We start from the raw sequence: 25,665 nt of genomic DNA, 5'->3' as shown, positions 1-25,665 counted from the left end.
GCGCTTAATTTCTTTAACCTTGCTTTCACTTTTCTCATTAACTTTTCGTTTGGCAATTAAAATTCAATTTTTGCTCAAAAATCAACTCAGATAAATGGCCGCACATTTCTCAAAAATAAAGCGGAGTGCGCGGGAGCGTGTGAAAAAGGCTAAGAAAACCAGGCAAGACGCCACATACGAACCGAGTACGTTAACAAGGCTCGCTAAATTTTTAAATGCCAATTTCCGCAAATTATTAAATGAAATTGAGGATTCCGCACAGCTATCTATACATCTTTGGTTATGGGGAATTCAATCGGCTGTGGGACCTTATACGGTGTGTTGTGCAGAGCAAAAATAAAGTGTAGAAAAATTACCTACAACAAATTTGTTTAAGACTAGGAAATACATGTAAGAAATGAATAGATGCAAGTTAGGATAAAGTATTTTAATTGAAGATCTTATATTTTATTCGGAAAACCTTTTTCAACATTTTATAACAACTATCTGATAAGTAACTTTAATATTTTTCACTGTGCATTAGCTGCGTGTTTTTGCAATTTGACATACTTTTGTTAACCAGCAACTGCAACTGCAGCAGTGGCAAAGGCACTGGCAAAAGCAAAAGCAGCATCTTGGGGCAGCATCAACAATCATAGTAATAATGGCAAAACTTAATAGTGGCGCAAAAGTATGACGAATATGTAAACTGCAGCTAATCCCGCAACAAATGAATGCGATAAATCAACGGAATTGCATTAGCCGGGCCAAAAGGACTCTCGTCCGAAAACGGGCGTAGCTCCAACTGTCACAGTTGCTGATTAAGCGAGATTCCCAGCGGAAGATACCGCGACGAGTTTTGTGGGTGCGTGCGACTGCAATTATGCGCATGGCGCGCACGGTAGCCCTGAGCATGCGATGTGCACAGCAGATCCCTTTCCCCCAATTGGCCAAAAACTCATTAGCCAGTCAATTAAAAGGCCAGGAAGTGGCAGATGCTCTTCTGCTTGCTATACAACCACCTGGATGCCAGCGCTTATCTAACGACTCCATTTGGCCGCTGACTGGCAGCATCATCTCTCAATCCCAATCTGCCGACCGATCCTGAAACTAATGCGAAAGCGACTGGAGGCGCAGTGGACACTAAGCGGATGTGCGTAATAAATTAATAAAGTCCGCATTAAACGCAATGCATATTCAATTAACAATGTCAGTTGCGCCGCCAGCGTATCTTGCAGATACATTCGGCATTCGCTATTTGCCATTCGGCGATTGCAGTCACATACGCCGCATTTGGCTGCGCCTGCCGCATTTCCTGTCAGCAAATAGCAAGTCCCAGGCCACAGCTCATTAAAGCATCGTGCTACAAAGTTGCCGGGAGAAACCCATTTTATGGATATTGTAAATCGTTCGCCGAACCTAGGGCTTAAAGCTTCGCTACCGCAATTAGCCCACAATTTTCTTATGACTGTGCTTGAAACATTCTATAGTGAACTTACCTCACTGATCTCATCCTCGAGGGCCCGTTGCCTGGTTAGTTGCCTCAGTCGCTCCCTGCGCTGCTCGGTCAGCTGTTCCAGGCGCTGGGCAGCCCGGTCCACCTCGTTGAAGAGGAGCGTCACTTTGCGCAGCTTGCTGGTGGCATCTACGTTGAGGAATGCCCCCGATGGGGAAGATGTCGGTGATTGCGGCTGTGACGTCATACGTGGCGAGCCGGGTGCATAGGTGATGGCCCTGGCCAAATCCTGCAGCCTGGCCAACTGGCCAGCACCCGTCTTGCGCAGACTGTGGAGCTGCGAATCCATCAGCGCACGACTGAGGGCGCGATGCTGACCATAAAGTTGGCGGCGCGTGGGCAAACCCTGAAGATCGGCGGCGCGTATTTCGCTGAGGGCGCTCACCAAACGACCGCCGGCCGTCGAGCATTGGCGCTGGAAGGCCTCAAGTTGGGCGAAAAACTCACGCCACTTGGTGGCATCGTGATGACGCTGGTTAATCCCGGCCAGCGTGGACAGAGCGGGCACGGAGGGCAGCAATCCAGCGGGCAGCTGCGATGGCGCAACACTTGTCGTGACTTGGTCCACGCTAATGAATTTAACCAAATCCACTGGCGACGGCGACGAGGGCTCCTGTTTGTTTGTTTGTTTTGGGGTCACAGTCAGAGCAGAGAAAAACAGCGAATTCGTTGTCATTAGTGGACAAGTTCTGTTTTTTTTTTTGTGTATTTTTTTTTTTTCGTGTTTTTTTTGTTTTTGTGGGGTTTTAGCCTAGTCGGTCATGTCGGGGCGGGTTAATTGGCTGGGGATCAGAGTCTCAAAAGAGCACAGGCTGGGGCGTTAGCCCGTTGCCTGGCCTTTCGGCCTCACCCCCTGACAAAAGTGCACAGAAAAAATCACTTTCGAGTACCTTTAACATATATTTAAAATTAATGTATTAAATTTGTTAGAGAGACTTGTCTATCTAACATTTTTATAAATGCAAAAATTATTCCATTACTTTTTCCTTTGGTTTTTGAAGTGATTGTTATTAAAGACAATCCATAGTTATTAAATTTGTTGGAATTTACTTTAAGTATCTTTTTAGAAATTAATAGGCATGCTCTAGGATACAAAATGCGTAGAATTATTCTTAAGAATGACTTTAAAGAAATCGCAAAGCTTTTGAGCAGTTGTGCCCTTTAAAATAGCTAAATTACTTCAGATTATTATTAAAAAACTTTTTTTTAGTGTTAGAGGTACTTAAGCAATTTCTCTCTGTGATCCTTTTGTGCAATCTGAAAGGTCAGGCGGCATAAACTTTAAACTCACCGGGTGATCGCTATTATTGTTCTGGTGCTGTTGTAGCTGCTTCTGTTGCTGCTGCCCATTGCATAATTGCAGCAGACTCGAATCGGAACAAACGGCCAAAATTTCACAATTGCCAATTTGCTTGGCCAAGAGTCTGAGACTTTGGCAAATTAAGTCGATTACGCATAAATGTTGAGACTTCTCGATGGCAATTAAAATGGTAAATGTCTGTTGGGCGGGTTGTTGTTTCTGCTGCTGAAGTTGCTGCTGTTGCTGCTGCTGATCAGTGCTTTTATGGCCATTGATTGTAGCTGTCGTTCCGGGTGTTGCCGGGGTGCTGAAGGGGCAGGAGCTGCAATGGTAAGAGCAGTGCAAAACGAGCCATGAATTGTGGTTCAAACCGGCCGAGAAGGTGCACGGTCAAGTCGCATAAATAAAATCAAAGTGTTTTCCTGCTGTCGATCAGAGGTGGGCAGATATCCATGAACTAGTTCTACATTGTTTTATACAAGATTTCTAGATACAAATTGTGCTTTATTTTCTTTCGTACTTTTATGGCTTCAATATATATTTAGGGGCTTAAAAGTGCAATATCATTAGCTAAATACAAAGCCTTCATAAAACAACATTTTTTATTCAGAAAGTTGTAAAGGCATAACATTTTCAAGAGCTATTAAAACTGTTTTCGTGGGAGTTTTAATTATATTTAAGAACTACAACCGCTACCCGTTGTGCAAACTTCTACCAAACATGAAATTAAAACGGAAATTGCCTTGTGCTTCCACCAAGGTGTCTCTATTTGCAATCCCCCCACTAAGATGAATACCACACAAAATGCACCTTATTAGCATTGTTAAATTTAATGCAGCCGCAGGCTACAATTTTTCAATAAATCATTATAATCTCGAGGAGCATTGCCCGCCTGATTCTGGCCGCAAATGAATCGCTCTGTTTTCCCGCTGATTCCCAGGCTACCATGTGAACTGGTTCGCATGTGGGCCGCACAGATCCAAGTGGTTGGGGTAATAAAACAGCGCATAATGCTTGGGCGGATTGGGTGGTGGTGTCCGTTTGGGGAGCAGAACACAGCGACTTGGCTACGCCCAAAACAAGTTCACTTTAATTGGCAATAAGCGGCCTCTGCACTTGGACTCTTGGCCAGATGAAGCACTTTACCTTTCAGTAACTCAGCGGGGCGAAGTCACGTAACTATGACAAGTTGGTAGCCACTTTTAATCAGCGTAAATAAAAATTGAAAATTGCCGCTAATGGCGGCCGGTGGGCATTGCATTAACAGAAGCCAAGTGCCGTGTCCTAACACTTTAGCCAAAGTTTGCACAGCTGCTTTGAAATTTTTTACTAGCCAAGATAAGCTAACTGTAAACGCATGCCAGGCCAGGCCAGAATCTCGTTTCTCACATGCTTCTCAATGGCTCTCAGTTGGCAGTGCAGTGCAGCAGGCACAAGTCCACCCCCAGGTTGTCTTCCAGATGCAGTTGCTCTCGCCGCTGCTCTGCAGTTGCAAATTGCACGCAATGCTCACGGGCCAAGATTCAAGATCCAAGATCCGCTGATGTGGCGTGTTTCAGCGGAGTCTTTGGGTCTAAGACCGCGACTTAATGATGCCGCACAGTGCGCACAAGCTATAAAGATCGCCTGGCATTTCAATTCCGAAGCGGCCCATATACACGCTCAAAGCAGTTCTTTGTGAGAAAGGCAGTTTGAGGGGAATAGTACCCTAACCATAGAGAAAGCTTTCTTTCAAGTTTTATTAACTTATTTATCTTTACAGTTTTATTACAACTTTAGCTTAAATTTAACTCTTTTAATGCGATAATTATCAAATTGCCTCTTGTATGATTTGACTCTGGTAAAGCTACTATATAGTGTTTCCCAATATTGAAGCTTCTCTGGTCAACAAAATTGTTATTAAAATCATAAGGGATCATTAGTAACTCTATATATGTATTTTACATTTGCCAAAACCGTCCCATGCCTTTGAACTCATCTTGCGTGAACCCATTTTGTGGATCACCCCAAAAGACGTATGTATGTAACCCCGTTCAATCTTCGTCATGGGCCATTATAATTGTGAACCTCGGCTGAATCCAAATGCATTTCGGTTTTGGGAACAGCCGCGCATGCTCTCTGCGTCAATTTTGTAGGGCAAGACGCATTAAAATATGAGCACAATCCTAGGTCGAGCGTGTGTAACCTGAGCTTTTCTTTTTTTATTTTTATACCCGTATTATGCGCGGGCATGCATATTTATACTAAAACTCTGGCGAACTGGGTACCTTTCGCAGGCGAAGATTCCGAGAAGTGCAGCCCGCCAAACGGTGTCCATAAAAACAAATTTAATTGCAAGCTGTCACACACACACGATGGAGGGAGTTGTGGATTGGCATCGTAGATGGGTATGCTTCCCCCCCCAATTTTTTTTGGAGTCAGATAGGCAGGGAGTCATGGAGTCAGGGAGTCAGGGAGCTGGAGTAGAGGTCAGACCTCTGGCCCAGACAAATGATGTAAGCTATGGATAAGCCAAGTGGCCATGTTGACACTGACGCACTGGTGAAAACTGAACGCAGACCAAAGAGCCAAGTGAAGAGTCGAGTCAGCCAAAGTTAGCCAAGTCAGCCAAGTCAGCCAACATCTAATATTTGCCGTCCATCTGGCTGACATTCGGAATTGGACAGGCAGCTAATGAATACCTTACACATGTCGGCAAACAAACGCAAATAATGTCAATGGTCTGGCAGATCCAACTCGTCATGAGTCAGGTCAAAAAAAAAAGAAAAAACTGGATGGAATGGGATAAGTGTAGTGGAGTTTTAGATGCTGATAATGATGATGATGATGAGGCGGCTACAGCAGATGTGCCAGTTTTCAGCTGTTGCTGCTGTTGCTGTTGCTTTGCGATTGCTATTGCTGCCACTGCCAATGTTTGTCAAAGACTTTTCTACACGATTTGGCCGCGTTTTTACCAATTGGCATTGAAGCAATTAACATCAGCATGCAGCTGGATTTCAAAGTGAGTCTCTGGCTAAAACTAGAACGGGAATCGCACTGCCAACTCCAAGTGGCCCCCAGATACGAGTACGAGTGTTCTCTCCTCTGTCGATTTAGATTTCACAGATTTCTGATATTTCTAGGAATCGTGTGGCAGTTGGAACCTTTTTGTGCGCCAACAGCAACAACCACTGCGCAAAACTAAAAGTTCACATCATAAATTTTAAAGTGTCACGAATCTGTCTGGGAGGAAAAAAAAATAAAAAAAAAAAAAAAAAAAAATCATTCATATGCCTGCAGTTATCGTTCCCTCTCTATCCATCCACCCCCACGCTCACCCTCTCACTCTCTCCTCAAAGGGAAGCCGCACTCGGTCCCCCAGAAAGACGTGCCCGCTGGAAGCAGCCCCACAAACATTGGCAGCCAGCCTGAGTGGAATTCTAATTTACACTAAGCAGCAGGAGAAAAGCCCTGGGAGTTCACTGGGTTTTCCCAGACCCTTTCCCATGACCTTTGCGATGAACTTGTAAACGGCATGTCGTTAATACACTTTTAACGCGCGGTGTGGGCAGAACTTTTGTTTAAATTTTGAGAGCTATTTCTTAGGTTAAAGTTCTTATTAAAACTTCTTTTATCTATTAGAACATCTGGATTATAAACTTTCTCTTTATTATTTGCTATCTTGAGTAAAAGATTTTAAAAAGATCACTACCGTCTTCAAGCTATTGGGTTTTTAAAAAATCTCAATTGCATAAAACATATTAAATTCAAATCCGAATTGCTTCTCTGTAGCACGCCATTATCTTTCGATCAGCCTTATCTTATATCCTTTGAAATCCCCAATCGCTCTTGACCCTTTTGTGTGTGCCCCAATTGAGAGTACCGATTTTCCCCGCCTTATTTGTTTACTCCACAAGAACCCCCCTTCACTCGAAGATGTGGGGCAGATAGCCAACCCTGCTGGACAGTGTTTATCGACTTTTAGCCCAGACTTTTGTTCTATTTTCTAAGGCAGCGTTCTTGGCTCACAATGCAAGTGCTGTTCGATGTTGCCGTTGTTTTTTCTGCTGCTGCTGCATGTTTCCTTTTAGCCAAAGTGGCAAATTGACTGACATGCATTCGAGCCGAAACGTAACGAAACTAAAGGAAAGGAAGGGGGGAGGAGTGCAGGTGGAGTGGGAACAGAATCCCCCGACTTAAAGGCTTAAATGCAGCTCCGCTTCATTCCCAGCGCCATTTGGCTGACTGGCTGGCGCATTTGCATATCGGCTCGTAAATATGGATGGGCCGACGGGTCTGCGGGTCTGCCGGGTCTGCCGGGTCTACGAGTCTATGAACTTATTGCCAGACAAATTGAAATGCCTGATTCGGCTGCAGATGCTGATTCTGGCCGGGGGATTCAAGGTGGAGGAGGAGGTACCATGGAGTACTCGTACTGGTTCTGCGATTGCCTACAGCTGCTCGTTGAGCCCATTCCCATGCGTTACTTTGACACTAAACCGATGAGGCTGATTCTAATTCAGAATCAGATATGGAAATTGAGATATGCACACGGGAAAAAACTGCTATGCTACGATTAAATAGTCTTAAAACAGTTGAATTGCCAAGTTTCTAGGGTATGTATTAACTTTATTAGCATGCAAACTCTCAGGTTCTTGAGGGATATTTGTGAAATTTGTTCTCAGTGTAGATCATAGGAACCCCCACTCACCTGCGATCGGGAATTGTGCTGTAGTAGAGGAGCAGCGTGGCCAGCTCGTAGCAATTGAGGCCGGCGGACGCCACACAGGCCGCGTCCACAGTCACAAGTGGGTCGCCTTGGAGGGTGCGTGTGCCTGGAAAGAAACGGAGATTTGAGATGGAAGATGGAGATGCGAACGCAGTTAAGAGATGGGCCATAAAAGATCTCGAGATGTGGGAAATCGCACTGGTACGCGGTCTCAATTGGTGCACCCTGGGTGGCCACTTTGCCTTCGATAATGTGCGAAAAAGCGTGAGCACATTAATTGAAAAGCGCCAACTTTATGCACCACCACCATTTCCACCAACCGCTTTTCGCCAATAACACCAGGAAAATCGCCAGCGGCAATTTGACTGGCGGGGCGTTACAAAAGCGATTCCAATTTATAAGCAAATTTTTTTTCATGTTGATTTCGGCTCAGTGAAAGTCTAGAATTAGTTGAGTTCGGACTGGGGGAGCGGCGAAAATGGAAAGTTTGTCACCTATGTGCACCGCATGCGGATGGATGCTCACCTGGTAAATAGACGCCGCTGGTCAGCAATTTTTCAGGCAGCTCGCCAATCGAGCTGGGCGGCAGTAGCTCTGTCTCGCAGGTCTCTGCAGAGAGGAAAAATATATGTAAATATAAATGTATATAATATAAAAGTAAATGCAAAATAATTCACAAGTTATGGCGATTTTGTACAACAAATTTTTTTCTTCGATTTTTTGATTAAAAATAATCAGTTTTTTATCGATAGCAGTAAAAATAGTTGTCCAAAAGAGGAATGCCATACCTCGTTGAATTCGTAACAAAATTCCCTATCGATCCATGTACATACTTTAAAATGCTAATTTTTGGCCATTTTTCAAAAATGCAAAAATTTGTCAAATTTTTTTTTTTCAAAAACCGAAAAAGTAGGGATAGATATAGTTTGCTATGTTTATTAGCAGCACAAAACAGTCTTTATTTTAGCTGTGTGGCCATTTTTTGCCAAGTTATAGCGAAAACGTCGATTGAAAATATCCGATTTTTTACAAAAATTGTTTTTTTTAATTTTTGTTAAAAAATAATCCGTTTTTTTTCGATAGCTGTAAATATACTTGTCCAAATGTGGAATGCCATACCTCGTTACATTCGTAACAAAATTCCCTATCGATCCATGTACATACATTGAAATGCTAATTTTTGACCATTTTTCGAAAATTTTGATGATGGTACCCCTTATCGAAAATGCAAAATTTTTAAATTTTTTTTTCAAACTAAAACTTGCTTTAAATTTTTCTCCATGTTAAATTAGTTACCAGAAAAGACTTGCGAAAACTCACACGAGTGTAAAGTGTGGTCAGGGGGGCTTGAAAATATGGGTTAATTGTATTTTAAACGCTCGACGGAACCTTGAAAACTGGTCCAGGATCTGCACGGTTTGCATAATAATGTCATTTGATTAATTTGCAGCTGCCGAACGGCCCACACCAGCTCTCTATCTCTAGCAAGGGGGCGTGGTCGGAGTCGCCACCGCCTTTGCTCTGCTACGTTGCCCCCAAAAAACTAGTTCGTCATAAATTGTACAGCTCTGCCACGGGTACTTTCGCATGCGACAAATATTTCCCAATGATAAATGCGGCACATTTCAGCGTCTCGGGAAATTCTGCACACGACGCAGTGAACTCCGGCCACCTGTTGCCGCTTTTCCAATGGCAGAGAGCCAAAAACGAACGCGACCCGCTGCATTGTAATTCAATAGCCCGACCACAATAGCCCCCGCACTTGCCAACTGATTTATGTCCGCTTGCAAATTGCACCCACACCCAGCCCAGATCTCCAGTTGAACGCATTCCAGGGAACAGTGGTTACATTTGGTGGCAAGTTGCCTGGAAGATAGGGTTCTTACTGGGATGTGCCAATGCCAAATAGATAAAAATATTCATGAAATTTATGTGCTATTGTTATGAATGTATCAAGTACCATGACTCCTAATTTTGACTCTGAATCTTTTGCCTGTGTAAAGAGTTTATCATATACTTTTACTTCTCTAAATCATATAATTTGCGCTCATATATTTTGGCTACTTGGAACCACTGTGTCTGCGCACTGGCACTACTTTGGTTTCTCATTTAATTTTCATATTTTAGGCTTTGACAAATTAAAAGGCATTTGCACCGTTGTGGCTGCCACAGAGACAACGATATTTTGCGGCTAACCACGTCTCGCCGGATGCCGTGGGTTGTCGATGTTAATGGCTAAAGGCTAAAACCACCGGCTGCCGGCGAACCTCCTCCACCTTCTCCACCTCCCTACTCCTCCTTTCAATGGAGCATTTTGAAGGGGCATTTTTTGCCGCCAATAAAGAACGGCTTTTAAGATTTTTCACAAAATAAATGGGTACATGTAGAAGTGGCAATTTTCCAACATTGCCAACTTAATTGAGAATGGATTTGGCATTTAATGGATTGCGTTCTCATGGTATTAAGTTTTCGGTAAGCTGTTAATTAATCAAGTGGCTTGGCAAAGACAAAAGTCGGATGTGATGCTTGAGATCCAAACCACAATCCATCCACATAGCAAAGATGCCAAATACATTTTGGCTACAATTTCACTCTCTCATACTTTCGCTAGAATTCAGGGCAGCAAACTACCATAATCTTTGGGCAATCTTTGGCCATTAATTGATTTAAATATCGGGCAACATTTATGAACAGCAAATATATCAAATTAGCGCCAAAAACTAAACGCTATCTAAGCGTTCGATTAAACCCCACCCCCAAAAAGGAAAAATAAAACAAATCGACTTCAAAGCGCCGTTCGAAATGAACGCAAATTTGACTCCAGTTTGGGTTTAACCGACTTTTGGCTGCGGGGCGTTTAATTGAATAGTTCGGGCTCACAGATTTGCATACGATGCAGGCCACGGAGCTAAAACAAATAAGACAAATCACGCCCAGCATTTGCGATAAGCGAGCCACGAACTGGTCGCTCTGTTGCAACTGTTGCAACTGTTGCAGGTACACTCAGAAAAATAATCAAATTACATAGTTTAAAAAATAACTTTCATTGGATTTATTATAAGCAAATAGAGAAACGATCTTCAGGGTTTTCCTTTTTAGTAGATTTTCTACTATTACTTTTTGCAGTGCATTAATAGCGCAACAAAATGCCTACCGATATCGGAGTAATTTAAGTGTCCTGCGGCTATCGGTGCGCATGCGTAATGCGATATTACGTATACGCAGCGTGGTACTGGTGCTGGTGCTAGTGCTAGTGCTTACCTAGAGTGTGGTGTTTCCCCGGTCCGATGCTATCGCTAGCCTCCTCATCGCTGTCGATGTGCGGAAACGAGTTGCCCAGACAAAAGAGTGGTAATGCCGGCGAGGTGGAGGCACCACTTGCCTCATTACCACCGCTGTTGCTCCTCATTTTGGCCTCCGAGTGGCTGGTCAGGAGCTCCTCGCCGGCACTGGAACTTGAGCTAGAACTGGAGCTGCTGCTCCTGTCGCTCACATTACTGTTGCCCGACGAGGTGGAGTTCATGCTGTCCTGGCGATTGGTCAAACGCCTGAGCATGTAACGGCTGTTGAACAGCTTGTTTTTGGTAATCAAATCGCTGCGTCGCAACGCGCACTTTGGTGATCCCAACAGGTTATTGTTGCATCCATTATTGTTGGCCTCATCCAGAGAATCCTCCCCGCGGTCATGATGCATCGGCATCTGCAGTTCATTGAGCGAAACGCGCTCGATGCTGCGCTCCACGCTCACCAGCAGATTCTGCAGCAGTTGCGGCAGCTCACCGCAATCCGATGCCATCAGTGCCGCCGCTGCCGTGGACATTTCCAGCTGGAGCACGCTCAGGGGCAACTCGCCGGGATTCTCGTGGTCGATGCAGTGGCTCTGGACGCTCTCCTCCTTGCGGGACGAGCGCCAAACAGCATAGAGCCGCGCTTTGCAATCCGCGTCTCCTTCTGCTGAAGATTCTGTAAGAGAAAAATGGTTTATTGAAGGAAGTTCCGACTTATGTTGATGCTTTTCAATCACATAGAGATAATATCAATTCATTTAGCTTAGCCCAATTCGTATTTTATACCAATTACTGAACTTGTACTTAAATGTTCGCTTATATCAAATTCATTTAAGTTTATGCACATCAAAATTTAATAAAATTTATTGCAAATACTTTAATAATATCTGTAAAAGGTCAATTGTGTTGCAATTGATTTTTATTGTAGGGGTCAAGTCGTAAAAAGTTATTAGTCATAAACATACATATGCTATATGGTGTCCAATGCAGTAATAAAAAAATAACACTCAAATAATTTTATGACTATGTTTTCAGCTAGTTTATAGGGCGTTTGGTAGGCGTAAGAAAATTATAATGTTTCAAAGTAAAACAGTTTCTTGAAGATTTGGCTAGACACCATTAAAGCTTTACTCTTAAGCATTGCCTACTAAACTTTGTCAATCGTAAGACAAACACATTGAACTTAATCATTAAACCCGTCTGACTTAATTGGAAGACTTCATAAACTGTATTAAAATAAGTACCTAGAAAGCCAGCTTACTTCACTATTCTCCTTCCCATGCTTCCATTCTAGACCTTTAAAATTGCACAAGCAAGCCCTAGACGGTCGTAAGTGATCGATTATTTTGATTGGGGGTTGCGGACTCGTGTGCCTGCCATAATCATAGCTATAAGAAGGGCCAGACCACTTCGATCCCGATCCCGATCCCGATCCCGGTCGACCCACTTACCCAATTTGATGCAGAGATAGAGCTCCGCCGGACGAAGTGCGTGCGCGATCTCAGCGTCGCTCAGCTGCAAGACCAGAGCTCCATTGGATGTTGCCAAAGGCCAGCCGGGATGCCATAACCAGGACTGCAAGAGACGATAAGCGGTATAAGTGCCTGATTGCAGATTGAGTAACGAAATCATTTGCAAATTTTTATTATTACCACGATTACATGTTCGGGCAGAAATTGTGCAGGCCACAACACCCGCAAGTGTTAAGCTGCGGAAAGGAAACCGAAAACGATAAAGAAACCAAAGCCATAGCAGCCACCAAAACTCTAAGACCAAATAGCAAAACCAAAAAGCCGAGGCTGAATGCCTGGAAAGCGCATTAAAAATGGCCCAGACTGTCCGACGTCAGACATCAGAGCTGGGATATTTGGATATTTGGAGGCCTGAATGTTCGAGGTCTCCCCCATGTTTGTCCGCCAGTTGGCCATATCGGAGATGGCGAGTGTGGCAACTTTTGGCCGCCCCAGTACCAAAGGTGCACAGGAAAAAGAGCAATGCAGATATCTATAACTACTTATTAACCACAGGCTTGGGAGATATGAATAGTTTCCTTGTAAAACGAAAAATGAGCCAGAGCTTTATTCAGTTGGCTATCTATAATAACCAGCTTAAGTTATAAGAGTTCCGTCCATTTAAACTTCAAGGGTTACAAAGTTGAAATAAGAGTACCAAGAATATTATTAATATTAATAGGATAATATTTTTCTTTGTGTGTATTCCCGAAAAGCCCACGAAACAAAAAAAAAAACGGAAAACGGGCACCGCCTGGCGATGGCGATGGAAAATTATAGATAAATCATGCAAGTCAAACTTTTGGCAATTTTTGCTAATTTTTGGTTATTACCCTCAGCGTTTGTGCCAAAACTGAAAACACTGAAAAGCAGAAAGCCCAACGCAGATTTCACCCCTACGGGAATGTGAAATCGAATTCGAGACCCGCGACTGCATAAAGCTAGAAAAACTAAAAAATCAAATATCAAAACCAAAAACTAAAGGAGAGAGAGCTGCTAGAGACGCGAATTAAAGCCCGATCCTTTTGGTCAGCTATTAATTGTTACAATGCGAAAATGTTTCTTCGCATTGTTGCTAATTTGCCAGTTGCTCAGCTTTTTTTCAACATTTGATTTTTGTCTTGTTTTCGTTTCGCTTTTTTGGAAAATCAGACGGGGGAAAAAAGGTGCGCACTGCCTTGATTTATAGCGCCTTTTGACTCAACACAAAAACTTGGATATTTTATTGGTAACAAAGCGATGGCTGTTTTGTTTTTTTTTTTTTTTATTGCACATGCCACCCAGTTAGGAGCGAAAGAGAAAGAAATAGCGAGGAAAAAAGAGAGAGACGCGTACATAAATCAATTGTTGTCGCTCGAGAGGAGGCATTCGTGGCTTGTAGGGGTTTGAGGGGCCTAAAGAGGGTCCCCGATCGAAATCCATTCAAACAGAAAATGATCAATTTTGTCATTTGATCAAAGCCGCAGCAACGATCGCAACGCATCGTTTACAATCGATTGAACAAAATGATCATCGCCGATCAACCGAACCACACAACGACAACAACGCAACCACTTCCTCCGCTCGAAAGCCATCTCCCTCGCACCACTTGCCGTCCCCCTCTGTCTGATATTTCGGACCTGCACTGAGACAAAATTTGCATATATTTCATAACTAACTCCTTTTGGCTTTGCTCCCTCTAATTTAATTGTATAGGTTTCTGGTACATGATATTCTTAAGCACTTTATTTTAAAACTCATAGTTAAGGTAAATTTTTTGCAGGTCAAGTTTTTGCATTTCATATAGAAAAATCTTCCTTTTTTGTTTCTGTGTGTTTCAGGGAGGTATCGTTGTATAAGCCCCTGTCGCCACATGCTAAAATAATGATTTTCGTAACATTTTCTGCATGATTGCTCCCAGACCCAGCTCCATGCCAAGTACCATGTTCCATTGGCGGTGGCGGTGGCGGTGCCGGTGCCTACCCCATCTCCATCTCAGATCCGATCTGTTCCGATCGGATCCAAGCCAATCCAATCCAATCCGAGGGGGTTCTAAATCATTGGAAGCGTTTCAGTTTCGTCGTCATTGACCCAAATGCGCGCGTCGCTCGGACGCCGCTTGTCATTGTCGTCGATGTGGCTATATTCTTTGTTAGTTTTAGTTGTCGTTTGTGTTCGATGGTGTCGCCTACACTGAACGTTAAACCAACCCTCCATCAAACAATGTTCAGTTTAATGTCCAAAGGCAAGTCATGAATTACTTTGAAGGACAGCAAGTGGTCGAGTTAGGTAAATTTGTCGTAACTCAGTATTCTTAAAGTAGAATAAGCCTCATTTTGAAGCTTAATTTCTCGAATAAATCAGCTTAAGTCCTTAAACTAACACTTTTTTTTTTATTAATATTAATAATCTAATTTTAGAACTAGTTTCATAACTTCTTAAAAGAACTCTACGTCTTGAAGGCCAATAAATGGTTAATGGACTGAGCTGAGCTAGAACAAAACTACTTCCCCTAAAAATATTCCATAAATTTAGTGGTTTGGTTTCTCTTCCCAGAATTGAGAATTGTAGGCACAAAAAAGAACAAAGCAAAGGGTATTTCACCACAAAGATCCAAAAGTATCTTTTTTGTTCTTCAGCTTGGGTCGTTTTCAATTTGTTGAGGGGCGACAAATTTCCGTTCCATTGGCGGCTTTTGGCTTTCGAGTGGCTGAATGCCATAAATCTGCGGGTAGATTTTGTCGAGGATTTGTCTGAATCCTTGCCCGGATCAGAGCATATATCATTCCATCATGGTTTGTTGTTAATTTTTTTTTTATATATATATTTTGTTGTATTTTTTGCCACATTCCCACGCCTTTGATGTTGAAAACTAAATTACCGACCGGCAGCCGCAGAAAACGAAACGGAATGAAACAAAACCCATCAACAGGCGGCGAAGTCCGCGAAGTTCGACGGGCCGTATTTATGAGTAATCAAGCCGACATGGCCCGGCATTAGCATATATGCAGATATAAACATATCTGTATCTGAATATTTATATGTATATATACGTGTATATGGGGATATGTGAATGGTGTGTGGCGAAGGAAACCGAGTATGAATGGCCATGTCCCGGCGTGTGGCGCCCAGCCTATGGCAATTATTCAATGCGGGTGCAGTCGTACACGGATTTGGATTTTGGACTCCGCTTTTGGATATGGAAAGAATCATGGGACCACCATCGGTGCCGACAACATTACGCATGCAAAGGAGCACAGGGCGCTGCACAAAAATAACATAAAATGGAATAAATCGACACATTCACATGCACTTGGCTTGTTTTCTCAACAAATTGTAGGCAAAAAAAATGTGCGCTGCTGGGGCTCAAGTTTCGTTTATTGCCAATTTTTGGCTTCACATATCTATATATCTATATATAGTTTTTAATTTCTCAGCTCGAGAAATACTTAATTTGTTGGGTAAAAAAGGGCCACACCTGGTCAAAAGCGCCGACAGCAATCGATAATTATGATGTGTAAGCAACGGCCTCGGGTTTTTTTTCTATGTAACCATTTTTATTTTGGGTGGATGTCCAATGTCTGATTTTGGCTGGTGATTCCGTTACTTTTGGCCACATTTTGTTTGATGGCTAACAATTGATATGTGGCTGTTTGTTATTTATTTTGTAATTTACCGCTGACCAAAGAGGCGGAATTTAATCAGTGAGCGAAAAATTGCTTGAAAATTAAATAACACACTTCTTTGTTGCGAGGAACATTGCAGAAAATTGAGTTATTAATGGCGATAAATAAACTTTCTTTGCGAGAAAATAAATGTGCCATAAATCACTGGCTAAAGCAGTTAAAAAAGTAATTTGCGTACTTAATACCAATTGATTTTTCGAATTACTTATACCATGAAATATTGCAAATAAATAGAGCTATAAATATGACAATAAAGTTGCATGTGCTAAACACAAGTGAAGTTTAGAAATCGAATCTTATTATTTGGCTAATTTCATAATTTAAGCATAAAGTAGTAGCTTTAAAGTAAAAACCTGAAAAGCAACGCATGTTTACGTTCAAAGTTTTTCGATTTGCTGCTTGAAAACCATTAAATTCATTGATCTTTTTTTGAATAGAATAGCTGGCTATTTTCGCTATTTCCTATTTGGCTGCTCCAATTGATTTCCTACTCCACATGTTTCCTGTGTATCAATTACCATGCCCAATATTCTTCATTATCTATTAATAGGCGTGTTATTTTGCACTCACTCCCACTCTAATTTTTGTTCGAAACTTTTCAGCAAGCTTTGAACTCTTGCAATAACAGAGCGATTCACTTTGTATTTATTGCCGTCAACGTCACATTTCCGCTTGATCTGGCTCGAAATGGCCATCAACGGAACGTCATTGGCACCACCAACATTTGCAGTTGAATCCACAATGCACCACACATCCATGAACACATCCATGACCACGTCCCTGTAGATGCCACATTTGATTCGGATCACTCCGGCCACACCTACAAATTGTTTCTGCTCCCCCATTTTCTGTGTATGTGCGAGGCGGGGGCGGAGAAGAACCGCTATATACTTATAAATATATAATAACACGGAGAAAAAAAGATATATACTTGTTCTAAAACAATTTATTTAGTTATAAATTCAGTTGAAGACTTATTACAGATATCAATTGGTAGGTAAGCGACAAATTGCAAGCCAACTTTTAAATGGTCTGCAAATTGTTTGCTTAGTATTTTGGTGTAGCTATGAAAGATCTTCATTTCTTAAAGTGCTTCATATGTGCACCGTGCTTGTGTGGGGCACATTTTTCGCAATGCAGATGGGAGATGGCACCGGGAGTGAGACGAAAATAGATCAGGTCTAGGCTGTCATGGTAGCTGCACGGTCGGAATGCCACGGCAGCTCTGGTGTTCTTGGAAGCCCCACACTGCCCCACTGAGTGTTACAGTATCTGCAAATTTGTTGTGTTTGTTTGCATTTCGGTGCAACGATCGGTGCAGCGAATTTCGAATCGTCTGTGGATGCAGGAAGTTGCTGCTTACATTGGCCCTCGATGGGGTGTTGAAATTGGAATCAGTATGGGAATGGAAATGGGATCGAATCGAATCGTATCGCATCGGATCTGCTGTCACAGTTATGGGTTATGGCTTGGAGGGCTTGGAGGGACAACAAAGATTTCGTGGCAACTTCAAAGGCAAGATGCTGGGGCAGGCAGGCACAGTACTGTGTTGCAAGTTGCTGCTTGGCCGTTGCAAGTTGCTGTTACATCAGCACAAGACTCTCTCAATTACGAGTCCAATTGACGGGAGGGGGGCACGAGTAACAAGTAACCAAGTAACTGCAAAAACCGGTACGAGCACAGAGGTTCTTCTGGACAGAGGAGGCTGCTCACTGCTCCAATCAACCACTTTCAGTTCACAGCTGATCATGAACTTCGGCTAAATCAGCTGAAAACGAGTTTTTATGGCATAATAACCAAAACGACCGGGAAAGAAGTTAAGGCTCCGCAACAATGATGACGATCTGATCTGAGCGAAGCTCTGTTGTCTGTGTTTGCTCAACTGCTTTTCCAGCAGTTTGGATGGTTAGTTGGACTTGGACTTGGACTTCGACTTGGACTTGGACTGGGTAATTGAAAAAGTTGTTAGCCACATCAATTCCAAAACGGCCGTAAACTTGTTAATGCAACCCAGACGGGCAGAAAACGCATTAAAAAACACCAATAAGCTTTAGGCCCGATAGAATCTCAACCATCGTTTCGCAATTCAAAAAGGGATTCAATGTTCTGCTCTCAAACAGAAATCGTATTAGCCAATAAGGAAGTACAAAACGGGTAGCAGAAATATTTGTTTCTCTGATTGTTTTTCCTTTTTTTTTTTTGGAGGAGAAATTCTGGGAAATATTCTAAGTTGCGACCACGAAATGTAATTCCTTGGAAGCAGTTGGAAAACTCAACGAACTAAGGACAACTGCAGCGACAAAGCAACACGGCGCAACAAATCGAAATAAACTTTATGCACGTAAAATTTTAATGAGCACAGCACGAAGTCAATTTCAATGCTAATCCGGCGGCCAAAAGCCAGACGATGGACAAATGGACAAATGGACAAACGGACATTTGACCAGGAGTTTGGGGGACCACCGAGTTGATGTTGCTGCAGTCGCTGCTGCTGTTGCCTTTGTTGCACATGTGCCCCAAAGCCACAAATCACGAAGGTGGCGCGATCTGACATCCTACTCACAACGGAGGCCCTCGGGCAAGGTGTCGCTAACACTATGTAACCAACGAGGGGATTATCATAGCTCCTGCACGGAACAAGGGAGCTATAAAAGAAAAAAACAGCCATAAACTTTGAGTATTTCCGCAGCGGTATGTGTATCCATATGGGGCATATCGGCAAGAAGTGGATGGAATTTTGCAGCTTTTTAGGTTCGGTCAGCTATCTTTAATAGCCCTATTAAGTAGTAAAAGGGAAAACCATCATTGACCTGTACCTAAGAATCTTAGCAGACTTTCTAATTTAGTTTAAAGTGTTTAGCAATGAAGTACACATTGATAGTTATAAGATATCTGATTGGCAAGTTTTTAGAGCCCTGTTGACTAGTGTAAACAAAGAGTTACGCTTGAACTTGACAAATGCCCAAATAACGTGATGCCGAAACAAATCCTGGAGGTGAACCTGAACCGGGAGGTAATTTATTATTGAACCATTTATTAGAGCGTGTCGTTGTCGTGGTCGTGGCTCTTTGGCTGCTTGGCTGTTTTTGGCCGTTGCAGTTGGAGCACTTTGTGGCCAACTGGGCACAATTGTCGCTAGGGCTTGTCAGTCATTCATGGGACGATTTGACGGCTTCGTTTGTTCGCTGAACAATTTATAGGTAACTATTTGCTTTGCCCGGAGCGTTTCTGGCATTTGAAGCAGCCGATTCCCACCGACTACGTTCACGTCTGGCCAGAGGATTGGGAATGGGGAGGTGGGAATCGGGGTTGGCAATGGGAATGGGTCTGAAATGGGGATCGGGCACTGGATGGATGGATGGATGGATGGCTGGGACGCCTTTGTCTTGGTCTACCTGTTGGCATTGCAGGAAGCGTTCACCTCCACGCACACACACTGAGCAATAGAGACATGCTCATAATGAGGATAATCACGATGGCGATGATGACACAAAGACAAAGCTGAAGGCAAACAAATAAGCAAACGGCAGACAGAAGACAGAAGACAGCGATACACAAAAAAAAACATAAAGGAACAAAAGTATCCATATATGCATGAGTGTTTCTGTGAGCGCCGCGGATTCGGATTCGGTGTCTGCCACTTGACGTGCCTGCCCCATACTGCTCCTCCTCCTCCATTCCCCACCCCTATATATGGCTCCCAGCCCAATCGCAATCCCTATCCCAATCCCAATCCCAATCCCAAGCAAAACCAAGCCAAGCCAAGCCAAACCGCGACTCATCGCTGGCCTGCGGCTTTTGTGCTGGGTTAATTACTAAGCGAGTCACACGCGCTTGAATTATTCAAGGCTATCTTCTGGATGCATTCGTATCTATTGCCAGCTGCGCTCGGATACAAAAGTCTGGAGATGCGCAGATATTTCTTTTGATATATAATATAATATATAATAAGTATAGTATAAAAATGGTACTAAAAAGAATACTAAGTAATCTGAAGTATTTAAAGAATTGATTATGAATATTCAAAGTAATTTACTTGATTAACTTCATAATGGAAACCTTTCAAATAGTTTTTAGTGCTTGGTAGTTAAATAGGGTTTAATTATATATTTTCTTTCTGTGTGAAGTAGATGCACCGAACTTTATCTCTAAAGACCTGTGGATCGCATAGTGCACACGCGTCTTGTAACTCAATCTGCTGCATTTCCAATGGCGGAATTCAGAGGGACGAGGCATATGGGTTTGTTTTCTTCGGGGCGACAGCATTTATGACTAAGTATTTTATAATGAAGTGGCAAATGTGTAGCTACGAAGTTGTCCGGCTGAATAATTGTTAACATTACACTGCAGATTGTTTGAATTTTTTACAGGCAGTACATGTATTGCCAGACATACCGAGAAATTTATACAAAAAGTAGTTTCTGTAGTGAAAACATATCTCATTTAAAGCCACCCAGAGGAGTATTTAGTTGAAAGTGGCATAAAATACTAGAAGTAATTATTATTTTTTTGTGAAAAAAAAGCTTACTGATCTTTTGATTGTTTATTTGTTATGGCTAATTTTATAAAACGCTCAGGATAACCGCAATAAACATATCTGTATGATGAGACTTGCTCGAGAATCGGTTCTTCAAGTCCCGGGGAACTGAGCTCATTGACCCGTCAAACGTTATCTTAACGTCATGCCACATATTTCTGTCAAAGTAATGTGCATATTTTGCAGCATAATATAGCCATAGCGGATATTTTATTTCGAATGTTTGCTCATTGGCGAGTCCAGTCACATATCATCCATATCCTGAACAGCGACTTCCTCGGCGATCGTGTGCCTATATATATATTTATATATGTTTATAGAGAGTCGGTTCCAACAACACGTGTTCGAATGGCGAATGTACACATACATATGTGTGTCTTCACACAGCAAAATCCGCAGAGACAAACAGACGGAGTGAGTGAATTTTACAAGTTATTTTATGCAAGCCATAAATATGCACTTTACACTTTGCACATTTTCCCCTCCGTCTAACTCTGCGTTTGTCTTTCACTGGGCGGGCAAAAACAAACCGCATATGTGCCTTGGTCAGATGCTCTTAGTTAGACCAACACAAATACTAGATATATCCAGGCATTCAGACACTTAGACACCCAGACACATGGCAGACGCCATGGTCCTCGGACTACGGACTACGGACAACGGACCATGGACTACTACGGAGTATGGACACCAAACGTTGGGTCCATGAGTGGCGGCCCCCAGAGCCTGCATACAAATTATGTACAAACATGTTTTCAGAAATGTTCAATTCATTATCGCTAACAAATGCCGATCATGTTGTGTTCAACACAGTTCAAAGCACTTTTCTGCAAATTATTGCACAGATCTGGCCGCTGGATTGATGGACCGTTTCAAATGCAACTCGGAAGCACAGACACTCACTTCATCTTCATAGGCACTTTTTTCCTATTTTTCCACAGACTTTTCACTCTTGGCGCTGCACTCCTAATCGTAATTGCTGTTTGGCTAAGTGATATGCCGTGTTCAGAGATTCTCAATTACACGGCAAGAAATGTTCTGTATCAATAAAGATCTGAAAGCCATATATATGTACATTCTTTTCAATAAAAGAAAGCCATTAAACTAACACAGATAAATCAGACTTAAGAGAAAAGAAATTAGTTTCTGTTTTAATGAGACTACTAGCTCTTTACTTATTAACACCTTTTTTAAAACATATTTTCTATGCACAAACTTTTGGTGTTTAAAAATGTAAGACTGACACCCTTTCTGTACTTTTTGTTCTCTGCAGATTTCGAGTTTACGCTGGAATCTGTTTAGCAGACTGTACGCCTTTACCCCAACGCTCCCTTTGCTCGAGAACACTTAATACACAATTTCCGCTTTCGGATCGGTAAAGGGGGAAAATCAGAATAAAACCAAGCCAAAGCAATCCAAACAAAACCCTATCAAGTACTTGCTCTTCGGCTGGGCCACTCTTTAGATGAGAACGCTGCTGCGTCTGCGCACAAAGGCGATTTAAATTACAGAACGTGCCCGGCTGCAGAGGGTAAATAAAATATACAAAATACATAAAATGCAAACTCGACGCAAACTACCATTGAGTTTTGAGGCGGTACACAGAACGCAGCAAACACAAATTAAATAGCAATTAACATGCAGAGGCAGCTGCAAGTTAGCAGTTGCAACTGCGAATCGAGTTGCCACAGGTCAACCAGATGCCCGCCAGTTTACGACTCCAAATCAGCGGCAAATGTGCGCTGTGGCTGATTGATTCAAATAAGTTTATGTGGTTGGACCTAAGTGGGTCACGCCGAGCACTTTACAGCAGCTTTTTTTTTTGTAGTACTTTTTAGCTGCCTCCCACGGACAGAGCACCACATGCTCCACAGTGCGTATGCGTTACGAAAATGATTATAAATTACATTGCAAATGGAGCTAGCTGGGGAACTGATTAGTGGACCCAGAACCTCTGACAATTCGATTTAGAAGGGGCATAGCACGTAGTGCACAGCCCACACTTGTTACCACTTTGTCATTGAAAATGCTTAACAAATAATACAAAGACCTCTCTCTGCGATTCTAACAAGTCGAAAAAGCGTAGGCCGACCCGAAGGACGCTTCCGTGGTTTGTCTTGTATCTTTCATGACTTTTGCCTCTGACCATGTGTAATAAGTATGCAAATTGCCAATGCGAATGCGAGTGCGAGTGGAAAACAATTGATTTTTAATGAACACTGAGGTCAGGGTTGGATTCAAACACTACACCACACTACACTATACTTTAGCATACAACTGAACAACGAAAAACACTCGACAATTATTGGCCATAAATGATAATGAACTTCAGACATCGGGCCGCTTAGCTAATAAAATGTGAAACCAGAAATTACCTCAAAACTATTCGGCGCGGAAATCCTCTGATTTACGCTGATGTGACGGCTATAAAGCGTTAACTTCTAGGCTGATAGCAGATATATGTGGCACTTAGGAGAGAAGTATATATATATATATATATATTCGAAGCTGATTCGCACTTTTACGATTATTTCTTGCAGATTGTAAAAAGATCACACATTAAGGCACTTTTATAACGTATTTGCAGGCACTATTCGGGCATCACTCTGTCGCGATTTCGATTTATTTGCATGTTAATTCAACGATACTTTGCACATTTCTTTCGGCACACTCTGTAAGCTCCCAAAAGGTGAAAAAATGCGAGACTCTGAAACTACGAATTTACGTATTTAGTTGGCAGTGGCACGTTGCACTTGGTCACTTCTGTTTACTACTCTATGCATTCGTCTTCGAGTCGCTTTTCTTTTTCTGGGCTTCTCAGTCGCTTTCTGCCGCTCACAAGACTGCGCGTCGCGAGTTCAAATGTTCAACTGACTCCAGAAAATCCGAAGCACAGACCCGTTAACAGCGCTTCGGCGTGCCACCAGCTGCTGTTAGCGCGCTGCTAGTTTAGACCATTTTTAACAGCTGCTGTTAGGCGCCAGGGCTGCACAAGCAGCAGCTGTAATGTTAGCCCGCTGGCGAAATGTGAACATCAATGTAATTCAAAATTTGATAAGCTCTTAGAGAAATTTAAATTTTAAGACACATTCGTGCTTAAAACTGTATGCTAGTTTGGTGCGATTAACTATATGAAGTATATATTCAAATTTGTCATTTTAAAATACCTCAGTATTTAGTTGAGCCTAGATTAGCAAAGAGGTTGAGATATATTTTAAATTTGATCTTGAAGTTAATATTTGCATTTAAGTGACTCATGACTACTTTTAACAAATAGTCTTCAAGTTTTTTACTGCTGTATTTATCAGTAAATACTTTATTTGTAAGCCGCAAGATACTCCTCGTTCCACCAGAGGACACAAAACATTCCATTGCAAAAAGGGAATCTCAGTTGACTTTGCTTTGTTGATAAGCGTAAACCTCTGGCGAGCGTAGGTGATATAATCTTGAAAGATTAATTACTCGGACGAAGAATGTGAGTGGCATGAAGTTCAATAATATGTTGCTGGATTTGATTATCAATGTTATTAATTACAAGTGAAAAGGTGCAAGTATTAGTAACTTTGCAATTTACAAAGATGGTATTACATTACGTTAAATGATTAAAATTATTCGGTTTTTATTTTCATGCAATGTATTGTAGAGCATTTAGTGGAAGTTAGATTAGCAATACCCTTGAGCGGAATTCTAAGCCGCGAACAACTTCGCCCTGGTAATTTTCGCAAGTATTTGCTCCAGAGAACACTTATCGCCTGATGATCGACCAATCTTCCGATGATTTCCCAATTTTCCCAACAATTTCTCAGCGCAATTGTTACCCAAGCATTTCTTTTTGGCGGATGAAACCAAAGCAAACTATTTAGCTGCGATTAAAGAACTACGTTCGTGGAGAGCCAAACAAATTGCTGCTAATTTCGCCTGCTGCGAGTAACTGCCTTGTAAATGATATATCTTTTGGCTGGATTTCTGTGTTCTTTATAGGACTCTTACCTCGCCAATTTGATGGGCTGTGCGGAGAGTCGCGGCAATTTGCGCAAATTTGCATAGGAATCGCTGCTCGAAGCGGGCCAAACTGCCGTCGAATCCGCACACGAGTCGCTCACGTGCCTGCTGGATTAAAATGGCACGCGTGCGTGCCCAGTAGACGGGATAAATGTGCGACAGATGGCTGTCAATCAGCCGGGCCAGCGTGGCGTCCACGTCGGCGGGAAGTCGAAGTCGCTGTGGTGCAGGGACTTCTTCGGGGTTACACTGCGGAGGTGATGTTGAGGAAGGTTCCGTCAGCTGAGGAAAACAGAGAATTGAGATTCCTTAACTTCATGAAAAATAAATAATTTGCCATTAAGTATACAGCAATTAATAACACTACAACGTTATGCAGTATTATTCCTTTTTCTTAAATGTATAAATCAGTTTCATTTTCCCTCAGTGTAGCTACGTACCTCCGTCTCCAGTGGGACCTCCTCCGCCTCCTTTGGCGGCTCCAGCTCGTCGACCGCCTGCTGCTGCTCCTCGGCAATGCTGGCACTCAAGCTGCACTCGATGGGCAGGGCGTCCGTATAGGACCCGTTACTGCCCTCCGCCAGGTCGTCCTCCTCCAAGAGCTCCTCCTCCTGCTCCGGCAGCGCCTTCGCGGGTTCCCTCTCCCCGATTGTCGTGGGTGCTGCTGGCTCATTCCTGACCAGTGTGATGGTGGTCGTGGTGGTGGAACAGCTCGTTGGCATCTTGGCCTGACCCGTTAGCCGCTGTTTGCACTTCTTGAGGTACTTTTGAACCCGCGACTTGCTGCGGTTCAAGGTGGCTGCTGTGCCGGAGGTGGAGGCGGAGGAGGAGGTTGTAACCGGGTATCGACAGCACACATAATTAGCATTCGCGGACAGTTGGTCCACCTCTGGAGATTCCAGCTCCACCTCCTCCTCCTGCTCCTCTGGATCCTCCGTCTCCTGATCCTCATCATCGCGAGCTATGGGCGCTGCTCTGGCCTCTTTCATGTCCCTGTCAGTGGACTCTAGGCTCGGAATCTGCCCTCCTGGAACTCCCGCAGCCGGAACATCGATTTGCGTGTCACTCGGCACCAAGATCTCGGCTAATTCCGCTCCTGCTCCTGAACCAGTAACAGCTGCTTCTGCTCGCCCTGCCTCGATGTTCGTGTCAGCCTGAAA

The 25,665-nt window shown here is 42.9% G+C and overlaps 1 protein-coding gene across 4 annotated transcripts in view; it reads right to left on the bottom strand.

The window, feature by feature from the left end:
* LOC120448092 overlaps nucleotides 1–25,665 on the bottom strand; it is a 47,749-nt gene that overhangs the window by 11,945 nt on the left and 10,139 nt on the right. For all 4 annotated transcript variants that reach the window (XM_039629891.2, XM_039629892.2, XM_039629890.2 and 1 more), the window contains exons 2-9: nucleotides 24,946–25,659; nucleotides 24,494–24,787; nucleotides 12,242–12,365; nucleotides 10,765–11,466; nucleotides 8,029–8,112; nucleotides 7,486–7,609; nucleotides 2,787–3,117; nucleotides 1,479–2,108 (exon numbers count right to left, since the gene is read on the bottom strand). In XM_039629891.2, coding sequence (XP_039485825.1) covers nucleotides 1,479–2,108; nucleotides 2,787–3,117; nucleotides 7,486–7,609; nucleotides 8,029–8,112; nucleotides 10,765–11,466; nucleotides 12,242–12,365; nucleotides 24,494–24,787; nucleotides 24,946–25,659 — 3,003 coding nt within the window. The remainder of the gene's footprint in view (nucleotides 1–1,478; nucleotides 2,109–2,786; nucleotides 3,118–7,485; nucleotides 7,610–8,028; nucleotides 8,113–10,764; nucleotides 11,467–12,241; nucleotides 12,366–24,493; nucleotides 24,788–24,945; nucleotides 25,660–25,665) is intronic.

The sequence above is a fragment of the Drosophila santomea genome, chromosome 3L, assembly GCF_016746245.2.
Source record: "Drosophila santomea strain STO CAGO 1482 chromosome 3L, Prin_Dsan_1.1, whole genome shotgun sequence".
Lineage (NCBI taxonomy): Eukaryota > Metazoa > Arthropoda > Insecta > Diptera > Drosophilidae > Drosophila > Drosophila santomea.
This window is presented reverse-complemented; position numbering and strand designations above follow the sequence as displayed.